The sequence below is a fragment of the Galleria mellonella genome, unplaced genomic scaffold, assembly GCF_026898425.1.
Source record: "Galleria mellonella isolate WM207_F2 unplaced genomic scaffold, CSIRO_AGI_GalMel_v1 utg72, whole genome shotgun sequence".
NCBI lineage: Eukaryota > Metazoa > Arthropoda > Insecta > Lepidoptera > Pyralidae > Galleria > Galleria mellonella.
The window spans coordinates 516,739-534,325 of NW_026442144.1; the positions used below are offsets into that span (position 1 = coordinate 516,739).

At 30.0% G+C, this 17,587-nt stretch overlaps 1 protein-coding gene across 3 annotated transcripts in view; it reads right to left on the reverse strand.

The window, feature by feature from the left end:
* Positions 1-17,587, reverse strand: part of LOC113516756 (uncharacterized) — a 33,717-nt gene that overhangs the window by 15,390 nt on the left and 740 nt on the right. Inside the window, exons 2-17 of one of the 3 annotated variants that reach the window (XM_052900886.1) lie at positions 16,909-17,134; positions 9,928-12,656; positions 9,706-9,846; positions 7,408-7,560; positions 6,643-6,783; positions 6,044-6,211; positions 5,515-5,643; positions 5,103-5,255; positions 4,375-4,515; positions 3,886-4,047; positions 3,463-3,600; positions 3,238-3,372; positions 2,673-2,816; positions 2,113-2,241; positions 769-918; positions 31-171 (exon numbers count right to left, since the gene is read on the reverse strand). In XM_052900886.1, coding sequence (XP_052756846.1) covers positions 31-171; positions 769-918; positions 2,113-2,241; positions 2,673-2,816; positions 3,238-3,372; positions 3,463-3,600; positions 3,886-4,047; positions 4,375-4,515; positions 5,103-5,255; positions 5,515-5,643; positions 6,044-6,211; positions 6,643-6,783; positions 7,408-7,560; positions 9,706-9,846; positions 9,928-12,656; positions 16,909-17,074 — 4,920 coding nt within the window. In that variant the 5' untranslated portion in view covers positions 17,075-17,134. The remainder of the gene's footprint in view (positions 1-30; positions 172-768; positions 919-2,112; positions 2,242-2,672; positions 2,817-3,237; positions 3,373-3,462; positions 3,601-3,885; positions 4,048-4,374; positions 4,516-5,102; positions 5,256-5,514; positions 5,644-6,043; positions 6,212-6,642; positions 6,784-7,407; positions 7,561-9,705; positions 9,847-9,927; positions 12,657-16,908; positions 17,135-17,587) is intronic. The other 2 variants (XM_052900887.1, XM_052900888.1) reach the window with 2 other exon arrangements.

The following is a 17,587-nucleotide window of genomic DNA, read 5'->3' on the forward strand; positions in this document are numbered from 1 at the left end:
ATACGGAGAAGAATTAATGATATTACCAACCTTGAATTCTGCACATTTTTGCACATGCGTTAAAAATCTTTTTACAGATTTTATTTTAATGTCACAAAAAGTGCATATCAGGAAACCATTCTCATTTAACTTTTCTTTCAATGTGTTAAATAATTCTGGATCTCCGTAATCCTTAAAAATAATTTGATAATAAATGTTTAAAAATATGTTAAGCACTTTGTAATTAATACAATATCGGTCATTTAAAATACCTAAAAGTACTATAACATTAAAAAAAAAACACTATATTTAAATCTCAAACTCCAACGATTACAATTATTGCCATCTAATCATAGAAATCAATCATTACTTTTATGTGGTTTTTCTGTGGAAAAAAGAATGAATGAATGAAAACTCTTCCCTTCAACTTCAAAGAATACAAATTATCAAGATTAACAATTTGTAGACAAACAAAATTAATACCAGCAAAATAAAGAGGCAAGGATGGGCGACCTTATCGCTAAACAGCGGCATCTTTAATGTTTGTTATATATGTTACAATGCAATATGCTGTTGGTATTCCTTTAATTAAATAAATAAATAAATAAATCTTTTAGGCAACCTTAGGATGGAGAAAAATATTTAAAAAAATTGTGTCTGGTCAAAGCGCAAGAGAAAAATAATAAGAAAAAAAAATCTATTAAAACAAAATACATTTAGCACACGACTTAGTATAGAAAATTGCAAAAAGCTATTTAAATAACATTATTGGTTTACACCAATACTTACAAAATCATCACCATCTTTCCAGGCAACAAAATTATGACTCCCAGAGACATGAGACTTCCATTCCTCTTCATCAACTACATGTTTGCAAACACCACACGTCACCGTTGGTTTTGCTGGTCCATCATTCGAAACATCCAACGTTTTACGTTTCTAAAATTAAATAAGGTTTACATACGATTTAATTATATTAAATAATTAAATAAATTAGTATACGATCGTATTAAGTATATTAGTAATCTCTTGGAAAAGCCTCGACAAGGAGCTCATTCTATAACCTGAGCGTTCGTGGGAGGAACCATCTCTGACCGTGCTGTACGCGACCATCTGGACTCTAAGATATGGAGATGAACTCTCTGTCGATAGCGAACTCTTCAATAGTAGAAAGCGGCAATGGGTATCATATTGAACAAATTATTTTGAGCACAGTCCGTTATATAAACAGTAGAATACGCGTGAGGCAAAATCTCTGCTAAGACTTAAAGGTTGGATACCGCTTGTGAGCCTGGGATCATCGACAATTCTCATAGCTCGACATTCCACTGAGTTAAAGCGTTCTAACTGGTATCTAAAGTGGTGTATCTAGCAATAATCCATGTGGGGCAGATTTGCGATTTATAAAGCATTAATCGTTGATCCGGCATATAGTCTCGCTTCGCTCTATTAATCACACCGAGTTTATCTTATGCCAGCTTCACCTTATCTTCAAGATGGCCACGGAACTATACATTATTAGAGATGCCTTGGAATTGTGGAGCCACAACAAATGTTTTTTTTAGCGGTGAACGCGAAAGCTTGTTTCTTGGCGGGGATAAACTGAACTAAATTTTGTCAGTCCCAATCAGAGACCCTAGCTAACGTTCGATTTTAGACACAAGCTGTTCACGCTTGTTCTCCACGATGGAACGAGGGACATTGGTACGACCCGTATAATGGGCATCCCCAGTGCTATCATCCGCATATCAATGAATGTCACCTAAGGTTAACATATCATTAATATGCAGCAGAAACAACGTTGAGAATAGCACAGAGCCCTGCGGGACGCCAGCTTTAATGTTTATGCTATCGGAGCAGCAACCATCTACAACGATTTTATGCGTCTGCCGGACAAAAAGCTGATAATTCATTATCATAAACTCTCGAGAAGTCCGAAGTCGGGTCAGGCAATTTCCATAAAAGCTCGAGAGCTTTTATGAAAATTGCCCAACCCGACTTCGTTTCGGCATTGGATCGGGTCTGGCATCGAGATGCCAATCTTTGCAATATCAAACTAATAGCGAGTGCCTCGCCTTAACTCTCAATATTTCTTTGATAAAAAAGTTATTTTGAAATAAAATACCAACTTACCCTTCCCCTACGCTTTTTCGTTGGTACCACACTCGTATCAGCACTACTGTTCTCTGGAATAAGCTTTTCGTCCGTCTCTTTAAAACTTGTCCTTTCTTCAGATCTAATTTGTTCATCTCCGCTTTGTTCCTGCATAATTATTATAATTAATTACGTAATAATTCTAGCTATTTTTTTTTTATTTTAGTGTTAACAATATTAGGAACTATGCAACGAAAATTGATTACCGTCGCCTATAGGTAATGACTTCATAAATTACACTGAAAGGAGTACTTATTTTAATTTATTATCAGAACATTTAATTACAATATTCAAAACTGTCTAATTCTTTTAAAAATTGCCATATAATAAGGACTATTAAATTTTGATAAACTTGAATACGAACATTCCTAGTATTTATCATAATCGAAGTTTTAAAATTGTTTGCACTAAAAATACGTACAATAATATAAACGAAACTATTTATTATAATTACAAATGTCTCATTTGTGTAACAAAATTTCATCAAAGTGTCTACTACAAATCTACTACAAATTAAATAAATCATACTATGTACTCACTACTTTTATATGTAAGCAATCTTTCATATGAGTCAAAAATGTTTTTGGTTTCTTCATTTCAGCATCACAATGATTACATTTTAAAAAACCTTTGCTTTTTAATCTCTGTTTTAAATTATTTATCAATTCCAAATCTTCCCAATTCTGTAATTGTTAAAAATAAAAATATTAAATTGTGTTGTAGAATGAAGAGCAGATGATCCTTATAGATAATTTTTAGAACAGCCTGGAGCTCAATAACAGTATGCAAAATAAGCTGCATATAACATGTTGTAGTTACAAGTAAAATATATATGAAGTGTGGTTGAAACAAATATACACTGCACAAGTGGAAGGAAGCAGATACTGGCGAAGACGTAGAAAAACACAAATCTGAGGATCCGATGAGTATGCATGAAACATGTAATGGCTGGATAAAAAATAGAGGCCTTTAGCACTTGGCTTAACATGGTAAGTAGTAAATTTTAGTGGAAGTAATTGGCCACTAAAAGAATCCACCTTTTCAGATGTTAATAATATTAACATAATGTGCTCTTAAGGCAACTTACATCTACTCAATACTTACAAAATTTTCGCCGGCTTTCCAAGCTATAAAACAATGATCTTCCGAGATATGATCCTTCCAATTTATTTCTACAATCATTTGCTCACACACACCACACTTTACAACAGAATTATAAGAATCATTAAATTTTCGCTTCTAAAAAAAGTAAAATACAAATTAGTACGAGTATTAACTTCAATGCGGTAGGTTACAGATATAAATGAAATGTCAAAAATAGTAACTCACTCTTCCCCTTTTTTTTTCTTTTGGTACCGTACTCTTGTCGAGGGCGACGTTCTCTTCAGGAATAATTTTTATACCCATCTCGTTATTACAATTAAATTTATCTTCAGACTTCCTGCTGTTTTTATCTGCACTGGATTCCTGTTCATTACAATACATTATAAATTCAAAGTGTTGTTTAATATACATAACTAAATATTAAAAGTTACCTACAACTGCCATTAGAGTAACAAAGGATTATTTGTATTTTGATTATTTGCATATATTTTAGTATTTGTATACATTTGTATTTATTTCGGTCAATCAACATATCCTAGACACTCGCAATGAAGTCAGGGGTAAACATACTAGTAATAAATATGTCCCAAATTATGAAGTAATAGGACAAAAGGTTTAATAATAAAACTTTAAAAAATTCACACTTACAATTTTCCGGCCTCTTTCATTTTGAACTTCAGAAAGTCCGCTGTTATTTCTATTGTCAACTTTTCCACAGATGGCGTTTAATTCTTCTACTGGCAGATAAACTGGACGCTGATCTTTGTTACCATCATCTTTTTGCTCCCCGTTTTCAACAGAATTAGAACCCTATAAACACAAGTATATGGTTAAAATTATATACCAAATGTATCTTGATTTAAAAACATGAAAAACATGTCACTGGTGTTGTTTACGTTTATAAACAACGATTACCATTTTCTATCAGCTTGTTTGTCATTCCAAATAATGAAATGGGAAATGGGAGACACCAAAAGTAATATGAGTTGAAATCTAAATTTGTGTGGCACAATTTTAGGCAAATTTTTTGTTCAGGCACTAAGCATAATGTTTCAACAGGGTCTTTATCACATTTATTTATTAGAATAAATAATACTAATAATACTATGCATAATAAATATAATACTGATACTTCACCTTTAAATTTAAGCAAATCTTGATGTGTGACAAAAATTTTTCTGTTTTCTTTATTTTAATATCACATTGATAGCATTTTAAAAAACCATTACTTTTCAACCTTTCTTTTAAATTGTTTACTAATTCCAAGTTTTCCCAGTTCTGTAAGATTAAAATTATAATACAAATATTGTATAAATTATATATTAATTCTTATATTTAATTTATTAATATATTTATAAATTAAATTTTAGAACAAAGCGAAAAAGTTCCTATCTGTGTTTTCATTCATCAAATTAAAAGTGCTATAGCATTTCTTAACAATTTAAATATAATTCTTTGTATAACGTTGTTTGAAAATTATTGTCACTATTTAAAATTTAAAATTTTGTCCAACTACAAATATAACAGATGGCAAACATAGCGAATCATAGGCTGTATTGAGTAAAAATAAATTCAGGTTTATTTTTATATTATAAGCAAACCCCAATATTTAATCGGTTCTCATATATATTTCAAAGAAACCTTCCTTAATGGATGTATAAACTCCTAGATTCTAATACATGTAACTTGTATACACAGTTTCTAGTTTCTAGCCTAGTAGCTCTAGTAGTTGTCACTATGCATTGATAATCTAAGAAATGTATGGATTAACCTTTTCTTAGTGTACAGATTACTAACTATGTAATAAGCAGATAAATATAATGCAAAGTTTATTCCTAATGTATTGTTAATTTCTTTCTACTTACAAAGTTATCACCAGCTTTCCAAGCTATAAAACAATGCTCTTCAGAGATATGGCTCTTCCAATCTAATTCTACAATCATTTGTTCACACACGCCACACTTCACGTATTTTTTATTAAGATTTTCATGCGAATCATCTGAAGTTATATGGTGCTTCTGAAATAAAATGGGTGATTGTATTAAAATAATGCAGAACATTGATAGAGAATGTCATATGGCAGCTATTAATATTACAAATGCAAATTATTTGTAAGAATGGATTTTTCTTTTACACAAATATTATTGAACGGATTTGAATAAAATTTGGTACATGGGTAGGTCATATTATATAAGTTAGCACATAGGATACTATATATACAGCTGCACGTGGAAGAAGCCACAAGACACGGATAGTTAAATAATATAAAAAACATACTCTGCCCCTTCGCTTTTGTTTTAATTCTACACTCTTATCGGCGCTACTATTCTGTACAGGAACAAGCATTACATCCATGTTTTTGTTAGAACTTTCTGACATATTGATCTGTTTGTCTGTGCATGTTTCCTGCAATTATTAACATTCATTTAAAATATAGAGTTTCAGAATGTAATACTAAATAAATAATCATCCTTATTACTTATAAGAATTCTATCCCAAAATTTTAACAAACTATTACCATGAAACAGCCTACATAATGCCTTAACAATGCTATTGGAAGTGGTTCATTTTAAGCATTTATCACAGACAATATATATAAAACGAGAACAAATGCAACAATCCTTTCTAACTAAATGTAGTTAAAATTAGAACACGCTATGCCTCATATAGTTAAAACAAAAGCAAGGAATCTATTTACAAATAAAGTAACTCTCGGTGCACAAATCTGAATATTAAAATGTATAAAAAAACATGTACAAGATCTCTATCTATCATCGAGTATTATAAACTATATACAGAAACTTACAAATGATCGCCCACCGTCGCTTGGAACTTCATTAAATCTGGTACTTTTTATATCTACAGCATTAACTTTTTCATTGTTCTTATTTAATTTATCTACTGAAAAAGAATTTGATTCACTGTCTGCATCCCTATTATCTTTTTGTTTGGTGGAATCAACATAATCAGATACCTGTAATTAATATAGGAAACTATTTAATTAGCATTTCATACAAGTTTGAAAAACAGTGTAACTGTAAAATTTTTAACAAATACAAATAAATTGATATAAATATAATACATCACTTCACAAAGCACACCATCTGCAATTTTTATGCAACTGTAAATAACAATCAAATGGCCCACCTGAAGGAAAACAATAACAGTCGCCTGTATACATGAACAGCACCCTGACGCCCATAATACCCCCCATGCGTTGCTATTTTAAGATTGTTAAGACTATAATGTCACCATATTGCATCCTTCAAACTAAAACACAGCTGCTTTAAGGCAAAAACACTAATTAAATTAGGAAATGTGGTATACCCATGCATACTACTTTTGTACAAAATCTCACCCTAATACATACAAGGCTTATTAATCAACAATGACATATTACATCACCTTTAATTTCAAACAATTCCTGATATGCGGTATAAAAACATTTAATTTATTTATTTCGACATCACATTGATAACATTTTAAAAAGCCGTGACTGTTCAGTCTTCCTTTTAATTTGTTTATCAATTCGAAATCTTCACAGTTCTGTAAAATACAAAAAAATAATATTAATAATTATCCAAACCTCGAATAGGATATTAAGAGTTCTAAAATTATATGATCTTTTCTCAAATAAATTTCTAAAAGAAAAAAATCTATCGACTTTTTCTGCCTGCCTTTTAGCATGTTACCACGGCTTGAAAATGTATTATCATAATTAAGTTTTGTACTACTCGTATTAATTAACATTAGTAATAAAATAAATAAATATAAAATCATAAAAGAATATATATATATATATATATATATATGTATATATATATATATATATATATATATATATATATATATATATATATACATATACATATATGAATTAATTTATTTTTAGGTAGGTTCTAAAATTTTCCTTGAATAATGGAAATTCACTCAACAATCTATACGTATTCTATATCTCATTATATTGTAAGTACTTAGTTCAAGAAATACCATACTCTTGTGATCACATAAATATTGCAATATAATAAAAACATTATATTGTTTCGTTGTCGTTAAATGAACTCTGAATAAAACAATTAATAATTAGTTGCGCACTTCTGTTGTTGTTTAGCATAATAAGAACTTTTAAAAAATACAATCATAAACCCCATTGCTGACCCCACCACTTACAAAATTATCACCGGCCTTCCAGGCAATATAGCAATGCTGTTCAGAGATATGACGCTCCCATTCCACATTTAGGATCCGTTTTCCGCACACGGCACACTTCACATTCTTTTTACTCGACTCTTCGTCCTCAATATCTGAAGTAGTTCGGTGCTTCTAAAGGAAGAAATGTAACAAATAACATTATGCAATAAGTAATGCTCAAGTCTCCGTGTGGATAAAGTTACCGAAAAAGAGATAAAGTAAGAATTTCACAACTGTGAAAACTTTATTCTTTAGATAGAACTATTTAATATTGATACAAAGTATTTACTAGGTAAGTAAGATAATAAATCCATTGAATTTAATCTTTGAGACGTCTCCAAAACTTTCTTCCTATCAAAACAAAGATCAATATATGTCACACACTCCTTCTACCTATTCTTGATTACGCGGATGTTTGTTTTCCTGATGCCACTATTGAACTTCAGAACAAACTAGAACGTCTCCTGAATCTCTGTATTCGTTTTATGTTTGGATTACATAAATTCGACCATGTTTCTCACTACAAAAAACAGTTAAAATGCCTTCCTTTTCAGCTCCGACTTAATCTACATATACTTTCTTTTCTTTATAATATCCTGCATAATCCCATTGCACCAACATATCTTCGTAAGCGGTTTAACTTTCTGTATTCAGCGGAAAGCAATACTAGGACTCTTAATCGTTCTTTATTGCGAACTCCAATTCATTCTGATCAAGCGTATTCAGACTCTTTTTTTGTAGCTGCAATTAGATTATAGAACACATTTCCTCATGAAATTAGAAATAGCCCAAGGATTGGGATTTTCAAATCTCGTTTGAAGAATTATTTCCTCTCACAATGCTGATGTACGTACTTATTATATTTGGGTATTATATATAATCGACTCCCTGCAATGCATTTGACGTCGTCTTTCCAGCTAGTGGGAGGTCGCCCTACACGTTTGCTTTTATGGGGTCGCCACTCAAAAACCTTGCGACCAGCTCATTGTCACTTCAACATGCATATCCTTCGGGCTATATCGGTCACTTTGGTTCTTCTGCGAATATCCACCTTCCGAATTCTATCAGATAAAAAATATCCGAACGTAGCCCTCTCTAAAACTCGTTGAGTAACTGAGAAAATTTTTCCTTCGACCAACCATGTAGGACTTTATTACGGTTCCGTAGGTTATCGCTGGCAAAACGCACTGATTAAATTCTTCTTTCTTTTACATTATTCACGACTCAAAAACGCGCTCCCAGACACCACGAAAAGACTTCCTTCACATACAGCACAAGCTTACGCATTCACCACTAAAAAAACATTTACTGTAGCTCCGCAATTCGAGAATATATCCATTGTCATCTCCAAAAGTATTAGTATTCTCGAGGCCGCCATCTCCAACATTGCAGACTTCAAAGATCATCTAGAAGATAGGGTCAAGCTGGCGTCCAAAAAGCTCGGTGTGAGCCTCAAGACAAAGACTATTGTTATACTAATGTTTTGATTCTCATCTGTAGACTGTGGGCTGGAGGACTATGAGAATTGTGACGATCCTAAGCTTAAAAGCAGTATCGAGACCTTAAGTCTAAGTCGAGATTTTGCCTCCCTTTATGTGTTCTTCCAATAATATAACGGATTGTGTTCTGAGGAACACAATCCGTTATATAAGCACCACTCGCCACGGACTGGGAATTCATCCTCACATGCTTGAAGCTAAATGGTCACGTACAGTACGGTATCAAAGAAATTTTCTCCCGCGAATGCTTAGGCTATGGAATGAGCTCCCTGCCGAGGTTTTCCCTAGAGACTACAGTATACTAACGGGCTGTATGTTTATTTACCACCTTTGTGGTACAAAAAAAGTTTGTTTTTATTTAATTAGCATGCAAATACATTCAAAAACTATGGATATTTAGTACCACTTAAACCTCTTGGGCTGGTGTGTGATACATTTCGTTCGTTCGTTATTTTTATAATTTATCCGAGCAGTAAGAATTATCTACTATTTTCATCTTCGAGTATAATATATCATCGTTTTAATCTCTTTCATTTTATAACTACTAGAACCCTGGATTAATAAAAAATATGCAATTATAAATACTAATAAACAATTTAAAAGAACATTGAAAATTTGTATTCTTAAAAATAAGCATTACAATAATGCATATAATGGGATAACAAATACATATACTATCTAGCCTAGACAATATATAGATAATAGGATATATTTTTATCACAATTAAGAAAATTTTATAAATCAGGTAAGTAACAACTTTTCTGTTGTGTTCACTTACTTTTTCCTCTGATGTTAGTTCGACCTTTGTATGGCGAATTGATTTTTCATATGCATTATCACTTGTAATTTGTTTTGTAGTTATTAATTCTTTACTTGGATTAATATTGCTTGTCTCTTTTCCATTAAACATAAATGACTCCTGAAACACATAAAATCATAATTTTCCGACCAACTCTTGAGTAAAAAAAATAACTTGCAATTTCTTCATTTCCATACTCACATTTTTTTTTGAACATTTACTAACATCAGATCTATCAACAACATGAATTTCTGTACTACGAGAACTATCTTCTTTTCTATTAACATTTTCAATATCAACTTTTCCAGTGGTGACATTACTGATATGTACTATATTTTCAGGCCCATTCACAAACTCTGGTCCAGATAGTGCCAAATGTAAATCAGAACCAACTAAACAAGCATTACTTTCGATTTTGGAGTCAACATTAATAGTCGAAATTAAATCTCCTTTATAACAATCCATTACATTCCAACAAGTATCTTCAACTATATCAAAACTATCATCATTTAAATTCTCGGATACCAAATCTCTATCAACAAGATTAGAATCTTCACTATAAATGCTTAACACAGTATCAGTACTGCAATTGACAGTTGGATGGTTCCAAAAATGGATGTGTTCATAAAGGTTAACACAATCATAATATGCCAAACGGCCAAAATCAGCACATAAACAAAATTCTTGTATTAAATTAGACACATTATTTATTTTCAAATCATTATCGCAATCAATATTCTCTGCGGTATCTTTAGTATTTTCTCCAATTATATTATTACAATCAGATAACAGATCTTTATGAAGTCGTTTTTGACGTCTTTTTTTGCTATATGATTTGAGGCTTCTCGGGTTTTGTAAACTTTTAATATCCTGTTCATTTCCACCTGGTTTTTCAACTCCCTGAATACATAACTTGGACTTAATCATACCGCTTTTAACATTCATACTTAATACATTTTTTGAATCATTATGGTATTGTTTATTTATAAGTGCTTTACTTTTATTCTTTCGTAATTGAGAATATTGGCTTAAATAACTTGCAATTTCCCCAATTTTATCCATTGATGATTTTGTAGTGATCGTTATAGTATTATCCATTAAATTATTATTGCTTTGTAATTGGTTAGACTGCAGATTAAAATCTTTAATATCATTATCTACTAAATTATTTTTTGGATCAATTTCGAAATTATTTGAATGTATGCTATTATCTAAAAGATTTCCATAATTTGTTCCAATATCATTACATTTAATATTAACAAAATATCCTTGATTTAAATCTGCGGTATGTTTTTTAGAAATATCTGTACATACATGTTTATTTTTACCATTATCAAATTGTTTCATTTGTTGGCAATTTTCACATGTGGAATCTGCATTAATATTTTTATATGTTCTAATACGAACTTCAGCGTTATTATTAGCTGTGTCAGTATTTGTAATTATTGATACATTTTCCGAATCACTTTCATCACCAACAAAACTTGAATATTCGCTGGTAATATTTGTGTGACTAATATTTTCAATTGTTCTAGAAGTAAGTAAGGACTGCGATGAAATTGTTTCTTTTTCACTGTGATTTACATGCCCTTGGTTATCTATGTTTAATTCTGAAACATTTTCCTCGAACATATTTTCTTCCATACAAATATTATTATTATACGTCTTAACCTCTTGACAATCATTTTGGGTACATTTATCTAATGATACTTCTATTTCTTTCACATATAAAACATCTTTATCATTATCGCATACGATATTATTAATTGGGATAAAAGAATAAACATCGCTTATAATATCATTACTTTTATCAACTACCAACGAAGACATATTGAAATTTGTAATTACAATATCTTTTGCTTCAGATGCAAAGTTTTTACATTGATTATTAGTATATTCACTGTCTAATTGAATATTTGTATTAAATACGTAATTCATACATTGGTCATGAAATGGAAGAACATCTGTCACTGTATCAATATTATTTTTACAAGTAACTGTACCGCTTAATGTTTCTAAATTGATATTATTGTTATTCAAAGTATTTTTTTCAAGTTTTATATCTTTTAATTTTAAATTATTAGTGATTTGGTTATCTTCAGATATAAAGTCTTTCTCATTATTAACAATATGTAGCTCAAATATTTGTTCATTTTTATTAATGTCGTTAATAACGTTTTGTTCACAATTAGGCGTATCTATGACTAGGTTATCATTTTTCTTGTTCATAGAGAGGATAGCATTTACTGGGACTGGAATCAAAGAATTACAATTGGGAGACTTTAGAGCTTTAATTTCCCTGAACTGTGATGGAGCTAAAATTTCTTGAGATATGATATTTACTTTATTTTGCGTATTCTCTCTCGACTGCCTGCTATTCTGCATAGAAAATTCTCTAGAATTATTATTACTGTTCTCCACAACATCAGGTTGTGCTTCGATTGATATATTTCCTTCTGTATTTTGTAAAGAATTGTCGTTTATATTCAGTTCATACAACACTATTTCAGATATTTCATTGTCCTTTTGTATTGATTTAGGCACTATTTTATCGGGCATGAAGTTTTGTAAACATATTTGTTGATCCAGATTTGAATGTAATTCTTCTTCTTCAAAAGCAACTAAACCTATCCCATCAGAGTTGCCAGGTGTCTTACTGACTACATGGTTTATATTTTCTTTTAATGCATCATTCTCGCTAGGATTGTTTTCTGATTGAATAGAAATTTTAGCAATTTCCATTTCACCTGGAATTGCATTAGCAATTGTAGGTAGAAAGGTAGGGCTTAAAAATACCGACTTTTTCATGAGGTTAGCAGTTTCCAACATAGATGTTTCCTTGTAGTTATTTATATTTGTATGCAAACTAGATGTAACGTTAGATAACACATCTTTATTAACACTTGATGGATCAACTGCAGATGTTACGTCTGAAAAATATCAAAACATAAAACTAAATAACATAAATATATAATTATAAAAATTATATGTATATGTCTGTAAATAAAAAAAATTGACAATTTATTTATTCCAATATCAAAATGTTCATTTTTCTCTAAGGTTCACGAGAAGACAATCTTCCTTGACCTTCTAAGTCAAACATTAATTTCGTATTTCACACCATGTATATAATTAGTCAATACAGGTAATTATAAAATAAATAAATTTAATAATATTATCATATAAATAGGTAAGCATTATTATATACGTATATAAAAAATAAGCAATTAATATTTAATTTTCATATTTTAATAGCGAAGAATGAATTTTATCATCAGAGCATGATACACATACTGTATCAAACATTAAATTAAATGTTAATATACCAACGGCACAATGAACAGATTTTTTTAATTATTAAAATTTCATCGTCATTTTCGTATCAACCATTATCTGTCCACTGCAACAATTCTGTCCATTGAAACAAAAGTATTTACTATTTGTTGTATCAGCTGTTAGCTGACCACTGCTGAACATAGGCTCCCCCAGAGGCTCACCTCTTACGACACCCACAGGAAAAGAAGGCGTGGCCTATTCTATGCTAGGACTTACACGGCTGACTTACTGTTTACTGTTTACATCAATATTTGAATGAATCTACACCTTCATAATACCAGACGATACTCACTAAATGACTATATACGGGGGGAGGAATTGTTAGTAATGAGGAGGTTAGTTCCCATTGCTATCAATAAATCGTATCAGGTCGACCTCCACGCGGTTCCCCCTGGAAATCATCGTGACTAATTTGCCATCACGATGAGCTAACTGATCTGCTTTTCATTCTCATCATTCATACCTCACTGGTGCCCCACCAGTGTATACCGATAGCGCAGGCGGGGTTACCATTCAATTCTGTGCCTCTAGTGAGAAAGGGTTCAATTCAAAATGGTCACTTTTCAGGAGAGCCAAAAAACTATTTTAAATAAAGAAAAAAAATTCTGCTGCTTTTATTATTTGCTAATTGAACAAGACAATGATTGCATTTATAGTAATTTTTTCTCCTCTTTCTTATGAAATTGTCGGTTTTTGTGTAAAACCTATAGTTTTAAAAATAATTCTATTATACCTAATCACACTTAACAAAAATATTAAAATTATGATGTGAAAATAGTTTTAAGTTGAATTAAAACTATTTTATTGAAGTATTGAAGAAAAACAATGATTGTGTATTTTACGCTATAAAAAATAATCGCTATTTAATGGTGTAAAAGGGTTCAAATCGAACTGATTCATTTTACAAAAATATTTTTTGTAAAATATTGTAGTTTTATTTCTAATTATGACTTTTTTACCACAAATATTTTGTTAATTGTAGCCTTTTACATGTTTACTATCTCTATTGTTTTTAAAGATATCGTTACGATTCTTATACCATTCGAAAGAGAAAAATTTGCTTATTTAAAGTAGCCTAAAAAATAAAAAGGCTATAACTTGAGTTATACCCTTTCTCACTAGAGGCACAGAATTATCATCCGTTAAAAAAAATTACTACATACAAAGCCATAGTATACAAGTATATAATACCATGTAGGTATGTACAATAAAAATATTTTTTACAGCTTACAAGGAGTTATATTTTTTAAAGCCTGGATTTTCAGTAGTCGGGTTTTAGTTTTTAAACTTACTCTTTAGTTAATTTACTCTGGATTTTTTTTATTATTTATTTAAAAGAATTTGCAGATCCACTACTTTAGATAGGTTTGAAAAGGTGATATATGTGATTCACATATGACACGTGATTTTAATAAATACTTTCAGTTATACAAACTACTTAACAAAACTGCAGTACAATAGTACATTACTGCAGCGGCCAGCAACTGAGGCATTGATGGACGAGGCACACATACGTGAGTCCATCAATGCTTAGTTGTGGCCAAGGCTTGTATAGTACTTTTCTCAAACAATGCGCGGAAATCAAAAACACAATTTTACTTTTTAAGTTCAATGACGAATAACGAACAATAATAATCTTTCACGCGCCATAATGTTCCTTTGTTTTTTTTTTTTCAATAAACAACTTTCTATTTGCAAGCCAGTTCGAAAATTAAATAAAACCTTTTATTAGTTACCTCCTTGGTAGCCATGTTTCGAAGTAAAAGGTCATTATTCCATTTTTAAATTACAGGACAGATATGAGTTTACATAGTAATTTATCTGGCCAAAATATATTATTATTATTAAAGAAATATGTTTCTCAAACATGCTTGAAAATATGAGCATTATTTTGACAACCTTCTTCGAGATAAATCAAAATTGCCGTACTGGACAAATACATGCGGGCAGCGGCCAACAAAAGTTATATGAAAATCCATATCTGTCATGTTTTGCGACCAGATAAATTACTATATAAACTCATATCTGTCCCATAATTTAAAAATGGAATGACCTTTTACTTCGAAACATAGATACCAAGGACGTAACTAATAAAAAGTTTTATTGAATTTTCGAATTTGCACGTTCGTCCATCAATGTCTCAGTTGCTGGCCGCTGCAGTAATGTACTACAAATGTGCTGATAAGCAATTTCACCCGATACCCAAAATAGTATCGTTAAAGAAATTTACTATGTCCACCTTCATGCTATATAAAAAATAAATTCTGATCTAACTTTTCAAAGATAGAAAAAACCGTCCAAGTGACAGTGACAGATAGATTCATCCCAGGTCACGTTGGATTAATTATGGTCAATGAAATATGAATATGCAGTGTTACGTGTTATGATCACTGTGACAGTTATTAACGTTGTTCAAGTCTATAGGCAATTGTTACCAGTTTCCATCAAGTGAACCATAAATATGCAGTATTTAGTTATATAAAAAAAAAATCTGTATTTTGTATGTTATTATTTATTTTTGTACAATATTATTGAATTTAATGTCAGATATTTGACATGTTGCTGACAGACTGGATAATCAACATATTGAAAACGTGAAATGTTTTAGGATCTAATTACGATTTAGCATTTATTTAAATGAACTGTTAAACACTTTTTTTATCATTCAGCATTATTTTTTATTTTGAATAGAAACCAAAATGATTAACAAAAATTTTACCACCTGCTAAAAGCGCCATCTAGCAGTAAGTGGAGAAACTATTAATTATTTACATTTATTTTTTGTTGTGCCTCATCAAAGAATTTTAAAATATAAATCTAATTTATCTATAAACAATAAACTTTGCAGAATACATATGCAATTTAAATAAAAAAATAATCACCACTACACATTACACAGCACCTACATACTACTACTACATACTTCAAATTCAAATTTGATCTTATAATAATAGACACAAGATAAATAATATTCGATTTACACACAAAAAATAAAAAAAGCATCTGACTGTATAAGTGCTGAAAATTATAAATTACGCTAATTAATATGTGGAAATTGAATCAATTATTTTTAATGATTTTATTACTATATATAGTATGTAAATCATATAGTATGTGTATCACATACAATATAGTCTTTGATTCTCAGATAGATTAATAGCAATTATGAATTATTTAAAATTATGCAATCATTTTATGTTAGGAATAGCTATTTTAGCCTGCCAGCACAAATACTTTGGTCAGTCAGTACACGTTAACGCCATCTAGTGGTAAATAGAGAAAATGATTGACTCAAAACATAGCAACTTAACATATTGCCTCACCTTGCAGTAGTAGAGGGTACAACCCCCCTGTCTTATATAAAAATTAGTATTATCAATTCTAATTTTTATATTATGTAAGTATGTGTGTTTTTAGTCTATGTATTTCTATGAATGATTTATCTTTTTATCAAAATAACATCACATAAAAAAAGCATAAAATAAATAAGAAATAGGTAGAAAAAATAATTATCTTCTTTACATGATAATTTTTGAAAATAGACAGGTATACAAATCATACTAAAATAGGAGTGAAATTAGTAAGTAACAAATATGTTGGTGCCAAAATATAACACAATTTGAGACAGTATTAAAATTAAACAGTTAAATAATGAAATATAGTTACTTAAATACCAATATAAATGCTTATTATTATATTTATTATTATATTTCAACTAGTAAATTCCATGCTTATTTTTTTTAAATATCCTATAGAAATAAAAGCAATGATACTTTCTCAATAATCAAAATACATAATTTATCTAAATTTTTAAATAGATGAATAACAGTAATAAGAATGTCTTACCTTTTTTTGTTGAAGATTCAGTTGAAAATTCTTTTGTAACATTGCCTAAATTAATGCCCAATTTTTCCAATAAATTTGGTGGTAATACAAAAACTTCAGTATTATCAACATTTGGTGACTTAATTTGTTTATGCCTCTTTCGTACAGATGTCTTTTTAGGATTCATTTTTTCAAGAAAAATATATACTTAGCAACACTATATTTTTTCAATATTTCTTTCACCATACTGAAAAAAGGATTGTCTACTGACAAAAAATTACAGCAAAAATAATTCAATAATAATGATATATTTAAATAATAGGTAAGTACTCTATTATTCTAATATAGAATAAAAATCACTATATGTAGTCCAAAAAGTTTCACCACCCAGAAAAGGATCCAAAGCCAATTTTATCGATTTCTTGTATCCTAAGATAATGCCAACAAGCTCCAGATAAAATTTGGCAAATATTTTAATCACTTCAATAGTACTTAATAAAAAAATAACATAAACTTGGAATGTTATTTGAAATCTCCAATGTTAAATTTGATTTTTACATGGGATTTGACATTATTAAATTTACTTATCTTTTTTTAGTTTCTTTAGTAAATTTTTTAGGTTCCATTGATTTATATGATACCATACACATCACACATCTTTTTTTTTTTTATTACAAAGTGTATGCAAATATACTTTATG